Source organism: Myotis brandtii, unplaced genomic scaffold, assembly GCF_000412655.1.
Source record: "Myotis brandtii unplaced genomic scaffold, ASM41265v1 scaffold276, whole genome shotgun sequence".
NCBI lineage: Eukaryota > Metazoa > Chordata > Mammalia > Chiroptera > Vespertilionidae > Myotis > Myotis brandtii.
In genome coordinates, this window is record NW_005360509.1 from 2,520,077 (window position 1) to 2,537,625 (window position 17,549).

Sequence of the window (17,549 nt, forward strand, 5' to 3'; positions counted from 1 at the left end):
ATTATGATGTGGCACTTATTGCTCCTAGCAGAATAGGTGTGTCCAGCTGTACTAGAGACTTGGTGTTTAACTCATTCTAAAAGAGGAGTGTCCAGAATAGCCCTTAAAAGGTATTTGGCCATAATCTATTTAATATAAAGACATCTGATAATTTGATTATATGATTCTGTATTGTAATAAGACAGTAAAACCATCAGATAGTTAATGTGAATTAAGAACTCTGGATTGGTGTTCTTTGAATTCTGGTATGGTACTTTCCCCAAGAGTTGAGTCTGTAAATTGTTGGCCCTCGTAAAGTGATGTGCCTTTCTTCTGAACCAACGTAAGTCAAGGAATACTTGGGTTTACTGAAGAACCATAAGGAATATACTTTTTGCTTCCTTTGGGATGCTAAGTGTAATTGTATTTCTTTGTAAAAATCCCAAAGTGTCCACATGTTATATTTTGTTTAAAATCTCAACTTTTTTTTTTGATGAATATTAAGTTCCTATTTACTCCATCATAGAGACTCTTAGTCTTTAAAAGGGTCTGCTGCCTTCGTTTTAGGATCACTAAATGTTTGTAGAAGGTGTTGCATGTTTGCAAAAGATTGTCATTATTACAGTTACATGATTGAACATCTTCTGGCTAGGTGTTGTGCTTTACATAAATTATCTCTTTAAGAGTTAAAACAACCCTGCAAGGTAGATATATTAGCTTCATTTTCTCGGTGAAGACACTGAAGCTGAATGAGATTTGCCAAAGGCACACAACCGTATGGTGGTGGTGACCTAATGCCAGTGCTGCTATGCCACCACATTGCCCAAGGACTATGAGAAGTATGTGACATGCATAAATCAATTTTAGGGTGTTGTTTTGAATTTATTAGATAGAACTGGATAACTTATTGTTAATGTTAGCATCTATAAACTGCTGATAGACTAGTGCCAGCTCTATAGGGACCTTGGATTTCTCTGAATCATTGGTGTATGCAAATCCAACTGTATTAAGGAGAGAATACCAGCCAAGAAAACAGTGGAGGTGATTCAGTCCCACCAGGCCAATTTGGTGTTTGCTGTGGAAAGAGGGAAGCTGTCTGCCTTCCACAATGCAAGCACATCACTGCTAAGTTGGGACTGAGTATCAAAAACTCTAAGTATTACTGTTGGGCTCAGCTTGAGAGCAAAGTGATTCTGTTTAGAAGGAGAAGTGGACTCAGTTGGACTTTTTTGAGACATGGGATATCAGTATTCAATATGATACCTTCTTCAAGGATTTTCCCTGGTATTTTTTTTTTTTTACTATTCCTGATTTGAAAACTACTCCATCCCTGGATTACGTGGGACTGGACTGTGTGTAGGAGTACTGAGTCACACCATTTCATAGTTGGACAGAGCTTCTAGTATCTTACTCTATTCAGGAACCCTTGTCCCATCACATTGTGGGTAGCCAGCTGAAACCCCTAATATTGTTGAGTATCTGAGTTTTAGTTTATTTTTTTGTTTTTTAATCCTCACCCAAGGATATTTTTTCCATTTTTTTTTCTTTGAGAGAGTGGAAGGGAGGGTTGGGGGGGGGGGGGAGAGACATGGATGTGAGAGAGACACATCGATTGGTTGCCTTCTGCACAAGCCCTGACCTAGAGCAGAGATTGAAACCTGCAATCCAAGTATGTGCCCTTGACTGTGAATCAAACCCTTGGTCTCAGGGCTGATACTCTAACCACTGAGCCAAACTGGCCAAGGCTTCACTGTATTATTTTGACTCGTTTGGTAACTACATGTGTGGATACATTCTCTCTAATGAAGTTTTAATGGTGTTTTACTTACTATAATTGAATAAATGATTTGGTATTTACCAACTGTTCAATACAGAAAAACCTCTTATACAGAAATACATTCATAAACTTTTAGGAATTCCCAAATTCATGAGTACACTTTTGGTATATAGTTTACTCAGTTGTATCACCTGTAAAATGGAAATAATACTACTGATGGGTTGATTCTGAGGATTAGATGCAGAGGCAGGGCAGTAGGCTAGGAGCTCTAACTAAATGAGACAGTGTGGAGAGGCACTGGGCAAAGGAGAAAAAAGAGACTAGAACATCTCTCTTGTCCCTGAAGTAGCTGAAAGTCTTGTAGGTGGAATTAAGTCTGTTACATAAAGTAGACTTTTATAAAACTGCTGTAGGGAGGGATTAAGAAGAGAGTACTGCATGAGTGATTGAGTGTAAGTTACAGAAGGTATCTTGGAGAGAGCTTTTGTGCTTATATTTTTAGCATGAGAATATGTTTAGTTGAAAGGTGTTTGTGTCTTGAATAAAAATATGACTGCTTCATGTGCTTGCTTAAAATTTCTATTTTGACCCAGAATTTTTACTTTTATAGTGCCAAAATAGAAAATGTACTTTTTAAAGTTAGTAATGTTGTATATAAGTTTTATGCACTACATGTTTCTAAATTTAAGCCTTGTGAATTTTGCCATTAAAATTTATCTCTGAATTTTGTTGTCCAGGCCTGTAGGTGGAGCCTTATCTTTGTTTAGAAAGCAGAGCTGTCTTCTATACGTAGTATATACAAGATGGGGCAAAAGTAGGTTTAAAGTTGTAAGTACATGAAACAGAGTTTATTCCTGTGTTATTATTTATTAAGTATTGTATTATTTTCCATGCAAACAGCTGTAAACTACTTTTGCCCCACCCTGTAATAGTACAGATGAATGCTTAACTGCAAAGAATAATTCTGTTGCTCGCTAGTTCATGAAGTGGCTAAGTAATTAACATTTTTCTATGAAATCTAATAACTGATTTTTATAAAAATTTCCCTAGATAATAAAACTACATGAAATTTTATTCTATTTGAAAACCACTAATATACATGTATTAAGGTGGGTGATTTTCTTCTTTCTTTTTCCTTTAATTTTCTGGTGGGTGATTTTCTTCTTTTTTTTTTTTTCTTTAATTTTCTGAATGCTCAATAAATCTTTTGCTGGTATCCTCACCATAGAATGGAAAAGGGCTTTTGGCCCAGCTGGCATGACTCAGTGGTTCAGTGTCGACACCAGGAGGTCATGGTTCAATTCCTGGTAAGGCACATACCCAGGTTGCAGGCTCCATTCCCCAATGTGGGGCATGCGGGAGGCAGCCTATCAATGATTCTCTCTCATCATTGATGTTTCTATATTTCTCTCCCTCCCCCTTCCTTTCTGAAATAAATAAAAATATATTTTTTACAAAAAGAGAGAAAAGGGCTTTTGTGTTAGGACATTTTCTTATCCCTAGTGAATGAACTAGATCAGCGGTCACCAACTTTTCGGACCTCACGGACCTAGAACTAGACCTCACGGACGGCTGAACTAGATAACTTATAGGAACTTGGCTGTACTTAAATTCCCTGGTTCGTTTGTTTTGTCCTGTTAATTACACATACTTAAAGCTCAAATGGTCCATAGATGCTGATTTCAAGAGTTAAAAAAGAGCTTTTCCTAATTAAAAGCAAAACCAAACCCACAGTGCTTATATTTGTTTGGTGTTTATTTTTTCTTTTCCATAGTTTTCATTTCTGTAAATATGATTTTTTCATAAGGCTGCATCATATAATAGTTTTGTTTATCTTTAAAATGTATAAGTATATTATTTTTTATATATAGCTTTAAAGTTCAAATAGTACTTTGAGGTATATTATGAAAAACACCAGTCTCTTCCTCACTGCTGATGCTGCTTAATAGAAGCAACTTCTATCAACTCATACCTGTTTCTTGTGGGATTTAAGTTCATGTTTGTATGCTTATACTACTATAACTTGGATTTTAAATTTTAGACATTTTCTATGCATTTCCTACTATGCAAGATGAGGATTCATCTTTTATAATACCTTCCTTACACATTTCCCTCTACCTTCCTAATACAGTTGTATCATAACTTTTTATTTTCTCAATATTCAGTGTTCTTATTTTCATGACTAAATATTGTTCAAAACAAGCATGTGCGGTGATTTTATTTCTTTTCCTGTTCAAATTTTTGTTTTCTCTGGACGTAATTGTTTTGTTGGCTTATGCTTCTCAGTACCAATCACAAATTCAGGCCCCCAATTTCTGACAGAACTAATACAAAACTTCCCAGTGCAGTCAATACCTCACCTGAATCCCAGTAATTTCTCCTGGGTTGGTCCTGTTTACTAGATATTCCTTTCAGCGTGCTTCCTCATTTTGGTGGGCACATCCTCCTCTAGCTTTTTGAGAAAGGGATTAGAGGAGGTCATGTCTATGAGACACCTTACAGGTCTGGAAATTTATTCTAGCCTACTTGATTGGTAGGCTGGCTATGAAATGCTAGAATGAAAATAATTTGAAGTCCCAGCTTTTAAATTTGTTTCTCTCTCCCTCAACTTCTCTTTTTCTATCATTTCCCATTTTCTCAAGATTTTTACTTGTTTTAGCACCTTTTTAAAAAGTCTCTCCTTATTTTCTCATCTCTTGATGAATTGCCTTCATTTGTGATTTTCAGTATTGGTCCCTGGACTGTTCATGGTCAGGGAGTGATTGGAACACCTGGGAAGTGCCCTTCTCAACCTGGCTTCATGGTGAACCTCCAGTCCTGGGCTTGTTTTGTATCCTTGCTCCTGGCTAAAAGGCAGGTATGTCACCGGCCTCAATCAGTCAGAAGGGCATAAAAACATGAGAGAATATAGTGCAGTGATGGCAAACCTTTTGAGCTTGGCATGTCAGCATTTTGAAAAACCCTAACTTAACTCTGGTGCCGTGTCACATATAGAAATTTTTTGATATTTGCAACCATAGTAAAACAAAGACTTATATTTTTGATATTTATTTTATATATTTAAATGCCATTTAACAAAGAAAAATCAACCAAAAAAATGAGTTCTCGTGTCACCTCTGACACTCGTGTCATAGGTTCGCCATCACTGATATAGTGGGTGCTTCTCAGGTCTGGTGAAGCTTCACCTCACAAGTAGAATCATCTGCAGCTGTGTGTTCTCATGAACTGTTTGGGAAGTGGCCAAGCACTGGGATACTGCAACTCTGATTGAGAGCATGATGTGCATCTGCTTTGTGTAGCTCTGCCCACTGAAGTTTCTTAATCCTTTGCCCTTAAAAAAATTGCGGAGCCTTTAACATTGTCTTTTGGCATCTTTCTGTCCCGACTGCCTTTGGTGGAGCCCACAAAAGTGCAGTCCCTCTCCGTCCTTTGTCCTGGACACTTGATGGGAACTTTCAATTTGGAAAATTGTGTCTTCAACTCCGGGAAATTTTCTTATCGTTCTCATTTTTATGTATTTTCTTTCTTTCTTTCTTTTTTTTTTTTTGCATACCTCCGTTAACGTGGGCTTTGTTTGAGCACTTCTTGTCTTTTTCTTTTTCTTCATCATTTTTTGTCTTTCAAAAACCTGACTTCTTTCATTTCCTATAATTTTTCTGTAACCATTCTCTTTGTACTTGTGGGTTTACCCCTTTTATATTTCTTTGCTGTTACGTTAGTGAGTGTTTTCATTTGCTAGAGCTGCCTTAACAAAGTTCCACAGACTGAGTGCCTTAAACAACAGAAATTATCACAGTTCTGGTGGTTGGAAGTCTGAAATCAAGGTGCTAGAAGGGTTGATTCCTTCTGAGGCTGGGAGGGATAGTCTGTCGTGCCTCTTTTCTAGCTTCTGTTTGCCGGCAATCTTCAGTATGTCTTGTCTTGTAGGCGCAGTACCCTATCTCTGCCTTCATGTTCACATGGCTTTCTCCCTGTGTATATGTGTGTCTGTCTTTGTGCCAAATTCTCCTTTTATAAGGAAGCCAGTCCTTCATTGATTTAGGGCCCACCCTAATGGCCTCATTTTAACTTGATTACCTCTGTAAAGATCCTGTTTCTAAATAAGGTCGCATTTTGAGGTATTGAGGGTTAAACTTCAACTTATCACTTTTGGGGACAGTTCAGTTCATAACAGTGAATTTCAAGAAAAGTGTGTGACATCTGTGTTTAACAGAAGGTCTAGTTATAGCAGTATTTTCAAAGATGGTTTAGTCACATCTATCTTCACTGAAGATCAGAAACAGCTCTCGGAAGTACTTTTTAGATTACAGCTGGAGATTTTTGTTCAGATTTTTGTGTTACTGTGAAATTTCCACTCATTTCCCTAATGTTTAACTTAGTATCGGAGTCATCTCATTTTCTACTCTTGCTTTGTTTCTGAAGTAATTTGAAGGTTGTAAAAACAACTAAGGAAAGAATAGCAGCAGTGTCTTGTCTGAAAGTAAATCTTAAGTATGTGTGAACATGATCTTCCAGGTTCTGATGCTCTATCTCCCATGTTACTTATACCCTATTTCTTTTTCAGATGTGAGCCTTCCTGGAGTTTGTTGGTTTTTTAAAATTCTGTCATACATTTTCTTGTTTTTGGCTTCCTAAGCCCTTTACCTAGAATAGCCTCTTAACCTTCCTTACTTTCTGAGAGCATCACTCTTTAATTTCCTTCATAATAGTTATCCCAGTCTATAATTTTATTTTTCATTTGTTTTCTCTCTCTGTTAGAATCTAAGTGCTATGAAAGCAGGTAACTCATCAGGCAAGTTCAATGCTTGATCCCAGTTTAGAATAGAATAGTGCCTGGCACATCAAAGTGGACTCTGCTTTTAAACAGATCAATGAGTGAAACAAGCTTTCTTTTCCGGTATTCCAAATGTTGTTTCACTGACCTGTAATTGTTCTTGGAAGTCCTTCTCTCTCGTTGAAGTAATTCAGCACAGCCTTTCCTGGCATTTGTTTTGCATAGCTACATCCAACAAGGACACAGCTCCAAACTAGAATGATGGGTGATGCTGATAGCAGTGGTGCAGTTGGCCTCCATTTCCACAGCCTCGCCCTTCATCCTCCCACATGTTCTCCCAGAGCCAGGAAAGGGAGCTCCCTATTCTCATATTTCTGAAAAGTTCTACTGGGGTCCCAGTAGGCACTGTACAAAATAAAGCAGGGCATGAAATTTGAGCTATATTTTAATTGGCATTGGTGGAAGATTTTTACACATCTCCATTTCCCTAGGACCCTCAAAAGACACCTGCACAGGATGCCTATATTTGTGAGCAGTATCTCTGCATAGGTACTAGTATATAGGCATTGACAGCCCTGTTTCTTGGCCTCATGGTCGTCATGTTCTATTTAACTGAGACAGATGGGCTAAGGCAGTTCCAAAGAGCAGTAGAGAAGTGGTGAATTTGTGCTTCCTGATCTTCTAGTAAAAGACTTCCCTCTGGGAAACTAGGGGGCTGCATTCCTGAGAGTTAAATGCAAGATAAATTGGAGGTGTTTGAAAAAACTGAGTGTAATGGGAAATGAGGAATTATCCTGGTCACTTTTATGACATCAGCTCAGTAAGCTGGTGGATTAGTACTTGTTTTTTACTTGTTTCTTTTCTTTTTTTAAAAATTAGTAATCAGGGAAGATCCTCCTCTGCACCTATAAGAAACATTATAAGATGATTGATGTAGTATGTTGGTTGGTCAAATTTTTTATGTAAAATCATGGCACTGTTTTGATTTCTTCCTGACACACCAAAGGGCTACAGGCACAATGGCTTGATATTCTGATGATGTCCCAAAGGTGATTGCTATAAGCTTTAATTTCATTAATATTTCTTTGAATTTCAGTTAGATTTAGAAAAATACAAGCTTCCAAAAATAAGTGTACATATTCATGAAGTGTTGAATCTGGCACCTCTTATGCAAAAAGTTTACAATTAGCTTTGAAGTTCCTAGCAGATTTAGAGAACTTGGTGTCTGTGGCAAGGTCTCTGTAAAATCAAATGATTCTTTCTGTGTGATGGTGAGGAGAGGGGAATGGCATGTGGCTCTGTTGTTCTGAGATATATTATTTGATAGGTACATAGACACATACATACATACATACATACATAAATACTGTCATGGGATGTGAACAAATAGTTCTTTCCTGCAGCCTCACAGTGCTTATTGAGATGGGGTGATGGATGATAATTGATGGATAGCATTCATGATGAAAAATATTACTATTTAAATAACAAGTACAATATGTTGTTAATAAATCTAAAGGGGTTCAAGTATATGGTAATGGTAGGAACACAGATGTTGAATTGTAATCTTGTACACCTAAAAATTATGTTATTAACCAATGTTACCTCAGTAAGTTCAGTTTAAAACTATTTTGCTGAAGAGTTCATCCATAAAACTACATTCCACCAAAGTAATTTTCAGGAGGAAAGATTATAAGGAAAAAGAGAGGTAAAAGACATAAGAGTGACAGAAATTTGATTATTTCCTTTTCACTTTAGTTGTAGTATTTTTTTATTACAAGATTTATACGTTGTGTTAAAGAGAACACTACAGGGCCAATGGTGTCACGTGCTACAGCCATGATATCGAGGAAAAAGTGAAGGCAGAAAATATATAAAATGGAGTCACTTTAATCAAGCTGCTAAAATTATTAACATTATGAAGGTTGAGGTATGAGGAAAGACTTTATTTTTGTTCTAACTAGCCCTGAAACTTAAAAATTGCCCTTTGAGGCCCCACTCCAGTGTCACCTCCGTCCCCAGCTCCCCAGGCAGAAATAGTTGTGTGTGCTTCCTAAGCCCTTGGTTCATGCTTCTACTGTGACACTTATTTCACTGTTTTATAATTAGTCGGGCATGAGTCTGTCTCCCAAGCTAGACTGTGTCTGAATCATGTCTGTATCGCCAGTGCCCAGTGCAGGGCCTGGCATAGAGTAGGTACTCCATAAAAGGTAAAACAATTGAAAAAAAAAAAAAAAAGAACTTATCCAATCAAATGTACATTGCCCAGGTTAGTGACAATATGTGCATTTCAATGATGCAGTCATTCTCAGAAGCATTCTTTTAAAATTGCTTTCCGAGTCTTGAAATACAGGGTGAGGCAAAAACATGTTTACAGTTGTGAATACATGAAACAGAGTTTATTCTCGTGTTATTTATAATTATTGTATTATTTTCCAAAGGAGCAACTGTAAACCTACTTTTGCCCCACCCAGTGTATATCCTTTTGTACTCACTTCTGACCTGGAGTGGAGAAACCTAACACTGTGCTTCCTGAAGTACCTTTACTTACTCAGTGTTGTAATACACTCGTTCACTCCTGTCAGTTGTGAGTTTATAGCAAAATATTTGTTTCTATTTACTATTTTCAAATTTTATAATAATATGACTTGCATTTTAACAGAATTTCTTTTATATATATATTTTTTATTCAGAGAGGAAGGGAGTGGGAGAGAGAGATAGAAACATCTGTGATCAGAGAGAATCATTGATCAGCTGCTTCCTGCATGCCCCCTACTAGAGATTGAACCCGAAACCCATGCATGTGCCCTGACCAGAGGTCGACACTCAACCACTGAGCAACACTGGCCAGGCAACAGGATTTCTGGAGTGTGAACAAAATGGAGTGACAAAGCCCTAGTACATAAAATTGCTTATATTGTAGGATGTCACCCCTGAGTGTCAAAGAAACAGATTTCATTAACAAGACAGGGTCATTCACACACACACACACCCAGTGAAGCAGCCGTCATGGGAGTTCTGATTAGTGCAGAGGGTTTCCCACTTGTTTTGGCTTTATTTATTGGAAATGTTGTCCAGAATTTGTGACAGTCAAGCCATGATTCTTCTGATCCTTGATTGGGCTGCTTAGCTTCACTCTCTTAATGATCAAACAGATTGGCTTAACTGCTACAGCTGGACAACCCTCAGTATTTTTCTCTCTGGTTTCAAAATATTTGGTGAAAGTTTGACCTTAGAACAGGGGTGGGCAAACTTTTTGACTCTAGGGCCACAATGGGTTCTTAAACTGGACCGGAGGGCCGGAACAAAAGCATGGATGGAGTGTTTTTGTGAACTAATATAAATTCAAAGTAAACATCATTACATAAAAGGGTACGGTCTTTTTTTTTTTTTTTAGTTTTATTCATTTCAAACGGGCCGAATCCGGCGGGCCGTAGTTTGCCCACGGCTGCCTTAGAACATTAGTGTCAGAAGGTTTAGATCTCAGAGAATGTTTAGTTGCAAACTTCTTTGATTGTAATATGTACACTGAGGATATTCTAGGTCATATAGTATGTACATTATACATTAACCCTTGAACTTTGGCCAGTTAGTCTTTTGGTTTTTTTGTTTTGTTTTTTAAATATATAAAGAAATGGATGCACTAGAGCAGAATATAAAATATGTTGAATTTTAAAGGTAAAATCTAAGTCTTCAAGATTATCTTCAGGAGTGTCACTTTAAGCTGGGCCTTCTGACTCAGGAGAATCTTTTTCCCCTCCTTTGTTCCTAGAAAGACCTGTTTGCATTTGATTATTCATTCATTCACAACTCAAAATAGTCACTAGCTACCCTTTTTAAAGTTTTGATAAAGTGAGGATATAATGAAACACTGGGACTTGAGTAAACTAGATAGCCATTTTCTAATAAACAGTTAAATTGCAAATCTTTGAGAAACCTCAGAGTGGCATCAAGAGGAATTTTCTCTTGGTTTTGAAGGAAGCATATCAGTAAATTTTGGGTTGTTTTCATAGGTAGACAGTGAATTATAAGTAGTTCCTGATAGGGAAAGAAAAACTTGATATGCATTAGTGTAGATGATAAGAGCCATCTGCCTCAAGGAACTCTGTTTCAGGTGGGTTTTTGTCCTTTTGTGTGTGAGTATCTGTCATACATGAGTGGTCTTGAAAATGCAGAAAGGCATTTGAGTTAATTCCTTCACTATAGAATAATTATGGTGGAGATTATGAATTCTTTGTAACTGAGGCTATTTTCATCATAATTTTTAAAATATATATTTTTATTGATTTCAGAGAGGAAAAGAGAGAGGGAGAGAGAGATAGAAACATCAATAATGAAAATCATAGATTGGCTGCCTCCTGCACACGCCCCCTACTGGAAATCGAGGCCACAACATGGGCATGTGCCCCGACTGGGAATCGAACCGTGATCAGGTTCATAAGTCAATGCTCAACAGCTGAGCCACTGAAGCCGGGCATAATTTTTTTACTAAAAACTTTAGTTTTCTCACCTCTTTATTGGTAATTCAGTAGAAATATATTGTTACTCCATTGTATGACCACTGGGGGGAGTATCTTATTTTTTATGTTTTGTGTTAAAATCAGAATGTAATTTGTGGCATAATGATATTTCTATTGAACCAGTGTAGCCCAACTTCAAAATAAGCAAATTTCAAGTTAAGAAGTTTTAAATAAATTCTTAAATCTTCTTAAACCTAGTTTCATTTACTAATGGGATTAGTAGTAGAAAAACACACACAAGGTATATATTCTAATGTTACTATCAGTTGTGAAATCTAAACAAGATTCCAACTCTCTTGACTAGCAGTTTAGTTTTGTTTCTCTAAGATGAACTTCGGAAAGATTTAAGTCTTGGGAAAAAAGTATCCTAACTTCTACACACCTTAAAAAAAAAAGATAATGAAGATACTATGCAAAAGTAAAAAGTAATTTTTTAAAATATTCAACCATTATTCTTATCTGAGCCTATAGAGAAAAAGTTTGACAATATACAGTAGCATTTTTCTTTGAAAAGTCACGTGTGTGATAAAGAATTATTGGTTTGATTTTTAACTCTTACTTACCAAGTCTGCAAAGCCACCACTCAAGTGACAGGCTGGAACCAAAATATTGGGTACCAGTTTGGGGGTTACATGATCCAAGGTCACCATAGGAGAGGAAGCTGGAGGTGTGTGCCTCTTGATTAAACAGATGTTGGAAGATGATCTCACCATCTGTTGCTCCATGTTGCACGCTCCCTTGCAGTCAGAACATTCTGTGAGTCATCAATCCAAACACTGAAATAATTTCAATACTAGCAGGAAACTGAAGTGACTGGCCTTGGGCCTGCTTGTCATGTAAAATGCATTTGAGGCGAAGGTTGCCAGAACAGAGGTCATACCCTCCAATCTCTGCCCTCCTGGATCTCACCCCTCTTGTTAGGCCTTTCTTCCTCTTTCCTGCCAATCTGTATCCCTTTTCCTGCTAGCACTTTCTCTTGTCTTAACCTGGCATTGTGGAAAAAAAGGTGCTGAACCAGAAACCTGGTGTCAACTAAGTGGGTGAGCTGGGGCTAATTGCCTGACCCCGTTCTGGGCCTCAGTTTCTTCACATTTAAAATGGATGAAGTTTTGCCCTGGCCAGTGTGGCTCAGTTGATTGAGTGTCCTGCCACGTACCAAGAGAGATCATGTACAGGAGGCAGTCGATAAATGTTTCTCTCTTTACCTCCCCCCCTCTCTCTCAAATTCATAATAAAATAAAATAATAAAATAAAAATAATTAAATTAAATTAAAATTAAATATAAAATAAAATGGATGAGGTTTTTCTCCATTTTTTTCTCTTTCCCTGTGTCTTCATCCTCCCATCTACCCTCCTAGTTAAATTTTCCCCCTATATGTTTTCTCATCTCTTCCAAGTTTTATTTCTTCTGATTTTTCTTCCCTCCCCACCCCACTTCATCACCTTCTTATATAGTTTCTCCTTAATCTCCTTTGTCTCCCACCTCTTATTTCTCCTTCCATTTTTTTTCCCACTGGCAGTACCCCAGCATCACTTTTTTCTTACTACTCTCTGGTGTCAGGGATTCGGAACTGCAGAACTACATGGAGGAAGAGGTTTGGATTTTTATACAATGCATAATATTTAGACTTTCCAAAAAATCACTTCTCGTGAAAGGAAGAATTTGTGTACATGATGCGTATTGAATTAGATTACAAGTGCCTGTGGGCACTTCATGTACTCTAGGCTCAAATTAATATTTGGTAGGCTGGGCAGCAAGCAGTGTAACAAATTGAACGTAAGGAAACTTTTCCCATTTCTGATTTTGGTGAAATTTTTTAATTCTGCCATTTAACATTTTTATTATGTGTATATTAGTGATATATTGCTGCAGTAAACATTATCAACCCCTGTTTATTTTGTCAACCATTTGGAAATTTTATCTTTTTGTAATGTTTAAAGGTAGAAATAAAGTTTTAACAATATGAACATCATTAAAAGTTAGAGGACCAACTAGTATATTGTTGATGAATTATAGCAAAATACTTTTATGGAATGAAGAAAATTCTGTCATCTTTAGTTATTCATTAGTAGAATTTTGGCTGAATATCCTTTTTTACCTCCCTTGCTCTCAAGATTGTCTTAGAGTTCTGAAGTAGTATTGTCCAATGGAATGTTATGGGAGCCACATATGTAATTTTAAATTTTCTAGTAATGTTAAAAAGTAAAAAGAAAAAAGCAGGTAAAATTAACTTTAAGAATATATCTTATTTAATTCAATATATCCAAAATGTTATCATTTTAACATGAAACCTATATAGTATGTAAAAAGTAATGAGATTATTTCACGTTCTGTTTTTATTCTAAGTCTGTATTTTATACTGATAGCACTCTTAATTGGTACTAGCCGCATTGCAAATATAACCACATATGGCTAGTGGCTATTTGTAATGAACAGAACAGTCCTAGATACTGATGAATAAAAATAGTATATTTTAATTTAAAAATTAATACATTTTGTCCATCTGTATTTTAGGTTTGTTTAAACAATTCACTTGAAGCTCCTATGTTGACTTACTGAGAGCTAGAAATTCCAAGAATGTTTGAATTTTACAATGTTGCATTGTCATACTCTTTAAATAAATGGTTCATTATTATATTATCATGTAATATAATTATAATAATATTAATATACTTAATATGTTAACACTTTATTATTTGTTCATTATTTACAGTCCTGAGCAGGCTATTTCTCTTCCAAAATTGTGAAAATATGTTGGGTCATGCCAGTATGACAAAGTAAAAAATTTTGGGTAATTGAGTTCTATAAAGTATATATAACCCAGCTGTCTTTGGGAAGCTCGTTGTTACTTACAAATATACATAAATGATTTTCCCTTGCATGATTACTTTATATAAGCGTACTTCTCCATATTATAGTTGTTTTTATTTCTAAAAACAAGGATGTGATTGATTTAGAGAATCATTAACTCAATCCCTGTCCTGTGTGATGGAAGCTGCAGTGACCGTCATGTGATTGGGTAGGACTTGGTACCTATCAGTGTAAACACATGGCACAGCCTGTTCCATGCCCTTTCTTATCTCCTTCAGAGAGAAGGGGTTGAGTCGTTTTGAGCAAATCTTATTGGTAAAGTCGTGTATGTATTGCTTTTTTTTTTAAAGAACCATTTCCTTTCAGTTTTAACCATATTACTGTGTCTGCAAACAGTTTGTCAGCAGAGCAGCTTTCCGTTTTGATAATTTAGAATTGTGCCTTCATCTTTGAAAAAAGACATGCTTGATAAGCTAGTTCAATTTTAAGATGTTTTACTTAGAAGATGATAGTGAAGATGAGGAGAAGGTTCATGAAGATTCATTAAGTAAAACTGAAGATGTTTACTATGGAAAGGCCCCAGCTGGTATCCTGGTGAGTTACATCCACCTATGTCCTGGTCACTTTGCTTGCTCAGTCTGGATAATACTACAAGAAGAGGGGAGAACACCCATAAAAAAAAATGGCTAATGCCTTTTCTTTGGAAAATGTAGTGTCGTAAGGGATTTTATTAATTTTTAAATGATAGGTTTAACAGAAATCTTTGCCTACCTGTTCTCCCTCATTCACACTACACCATCTTTCTACCTTTTTCCATTTATTAGTTAACAATAACTTTGTGCCTAGAAAAAAAAATGAAGTTGATGATTTAAACTGAAAATTAAAAAAAACCCACTGGTTTTAAACTAAATGTATCTGGTTTCACATTCTCTTTGCATCTAAGTGCAGTAGTTGAGGAATAAAAAAATATTTAAAGTTCTTACAGTTTTTATTGTTTTAGCCAAAAGTTTTGAAAACTAAACCAATATTGTGAAACTGGCATTTTATTCTGATATATGATAGAGAAGTGTGATTGCAGTCTTTTTTCTTCTATGATTGCAAACAAAAAGATTTTGTAAGCATGAAATAGAGGGGGAAATGCATATTGTCTAAATTTTTTAAAAAATATTTTATTTGGATGTTTTATATATGTATTTTTTTATTTGGATGTCTGAGATTTTTTTATCTTGAGTTTTCTCTTACAAAATATAAAACAAGTCACATAAACTTAGTGTTAAGTTCCAAAAGTCTGCATTAAGAAAACAAAATCAGGAGAATTAGGGTAATATTATTTAACTCTATTTATGGAACCTTTTCCTTTAAAAATAATCTGAAGTAAATGCAATGAGGTAAAGGTATTTTTTAGAAAACTAAAAAATGTTTTTATGAAGATAGGTATAAAATAAACAGGACAGGAATTATTTTCTAAAGTCTGTGGCTCATAATTAGGTTGATTTTAGTTTTAAAAATTATATCACTTTTTTAAAACTTTATCATATTTTGTGTGTTTTTGCTTTAGGATCTGTTGGTAAAAGTACTTTTTCAGGGTTCTCAGGAATTGATAGAACTGGACATTATTTGAATATGGACATCATTTGAGTATGAATGGAAGCCAAGTGCTACTGAGAGGCAATTTACTTTTGAAATTTCCATTTTAATAGTATATAGCAGAGGTCCTCAAACTTTTTAAACAGGGGGCCAGTTCACTGTGCCTCAGACATTCCACACATGCGCACTGCGGGCCCGGGACCAGTCGGCTGCTAAGCAGGACAGGCAGCGGCGGCAAAAACACCCGGCGGGCCGGATAAATGTTTTCGGTGGGCCGCATGTGGCCCGCGGGCCGTAGTTTGAGGACGCCTGGTATATAGTATATGTAGATTCATGCACTTTTGTTGTAAAGCTCAGAAAGGAGACCAGTGAACCCAGCTGATACGAAGTATTTTAAAAATTCATTTGGTGAGTAGCACTAACCCAAACCACCCATCATAGGATGAAGTTCTTATGTTTCCTGCTTTCTAAAGGTGTGTGTGTGTGTGTGTGTGTGTGTGTGTGTGTGTGTGTGTGTGTTTGGTGGGGGGAGGGAGGGGGCATTTGATTAGGTTGCATTTTATTATCAGCTCCCTTTTATCATAATGTTAGAACATTGATTCTGTGGGTTACCTCCCTGCCCCAAGAGAAACTTGGATTTTCTGAATGGCTAGTGTTCAATACTGGATTTGATATATGCTTAATAAGCTTATACTGATTACATAAGAGCTAGACTTTATAACCTGGGTGTGCATGTGTAGGTGTGGGTGTGGGTGTGTGGCAAGGGGGAGAGGGCGAATCCTGGTTTTCAGCGTTCAGGCCCTCAGTGACCTGGATGCTCCCTGCTAGTCATATGCTGTCTGCAAACACCTCCCATTGGAGGGTGGAAGTCTTCATCTTAAAGAAGGTGATTGTATGTGTTTGGAATATAAATGTATATCTAGTAACTTAAAAAACACACAAAAAACTTTCTGTGCTTCATTAGAAATTGGGAATTTTTAAAAAATCATGTTTCCATAATAATTTCTAAACAAGTGAAGATAAATTTCTTTATTTGGTAAGGAAAAAGCAAAAATAGTTTCATATTCAAATATCTTGAAGTTTCAAAATAATTTTCTGGCCTTAACCCCACTTATTTTAAATTACCTTGATTGCCTTTTTTAAAATTAGGGCAGAATGTACTACCGGAATTCTCAGCCAAACTTGTAATCCTAAGAAATGCTTCTAGAATTGAGTCCTTCTGTGGTTTAGAGCTGGAAGAGACTCTAGGGCAGGGGTCCTCAAACTTTTTAAACAGGGGGCCAGTTCACTGTCCCTCAGACCGTTGGAGGGCCGGACTATAGTTTAAAAAAAAACTATGAACAAATTCCTATGCACACTGCACATATCTTATTTTGAAGTTAAAAAACAAAACGGGAACAAATACAATATTTGTATTTGCATGTGGCCCGCGGGCCGTAGTTTGAGGACCCCTGCTCTAGGGGGCATCTGGCCATTCTTGTTAGATATGAGAGCCCCTCTAATGACACGGAAGTGAGATTTGACCTTGCTTGGATCTTCTTATTTTCACCAGCTACAGTGGACTCCAGGAAGCACTGAGGAGGCAGTGCTTCTCCACCCTTGTCCCTCTGCTCTCTTTATCAAAGACCTGGGCACTTGTGTGATTGAGTCCTAGAAGCTCACTTTTTTCATAGAGAATTTAATATTTTTATATTATTTACAGCAAGATTTAGTAACATAAACAGTGGTAGAAGATAGCGAGGTACCCTGTAGGTAGAGTGTGTGGCTTGGGGCAGTGCGCTTTATTTTTTTTTAAATATATTTTTATTGATTTCATCGAGGAAGGGAGAGGGAGAGAAAGATAGAAACATCAATGATGAAAGAGAATCATTGATTGGCTGCACGCCCCCTACTGGGGATCGAGCCCGCAACCCAGGGATATGCCATTGACCAGAAGTGAACTTGGGACCATTCAGTCCGCAGGCCGACACTCTATTCACTGAGTCAAATCAGCTAGAGTGGGACAGTGCGCTTTATATTGAGAGTTAGGAAACCCTCAGTAAGGGTGGGGGTGGGGTGGAGAAGATGTCCCTCCAGCCCCCCCCCCCCCCCCCCCCCCCCCCC

General features: G+C 36.8%; 1 protein-coding gene across 2 annotated transcripts in view; it reads left to right on the forward strand.

Moving 5' to 3' along the window:
• Positions 1–727: 727 nt before the first annotated feature.
• The window catches only part of LPIN2 (lipin 2), an 88,740-nt gene continuing 71,918 nt past the window's right edge, over positions 728–17,549 (forward strand). The window contains exons 1-3 of one of the 2 annotated variants that reach the window (XM_005868743.2): positions 728–818; positions 2,807–2,865; positions 14,256–14,453. In XM_005868743.2, coding sequence (XP_005868805.1) covers positions 14,349–14,453 — 105 coding nt within the window. In that variant the 5' untranslated portion in view covers positions 728–818; positions 2,807–2,865; positions 14,256–14,348. Of the gene's footprint in view, positions 819–2,806; positions 2,866–14,255; positions 14,454–15,770; positions 15,855–17,549 lie in introns of those variants that run through there. The other variant, XM_014541681.1, reaches the window with a different exon arrangement.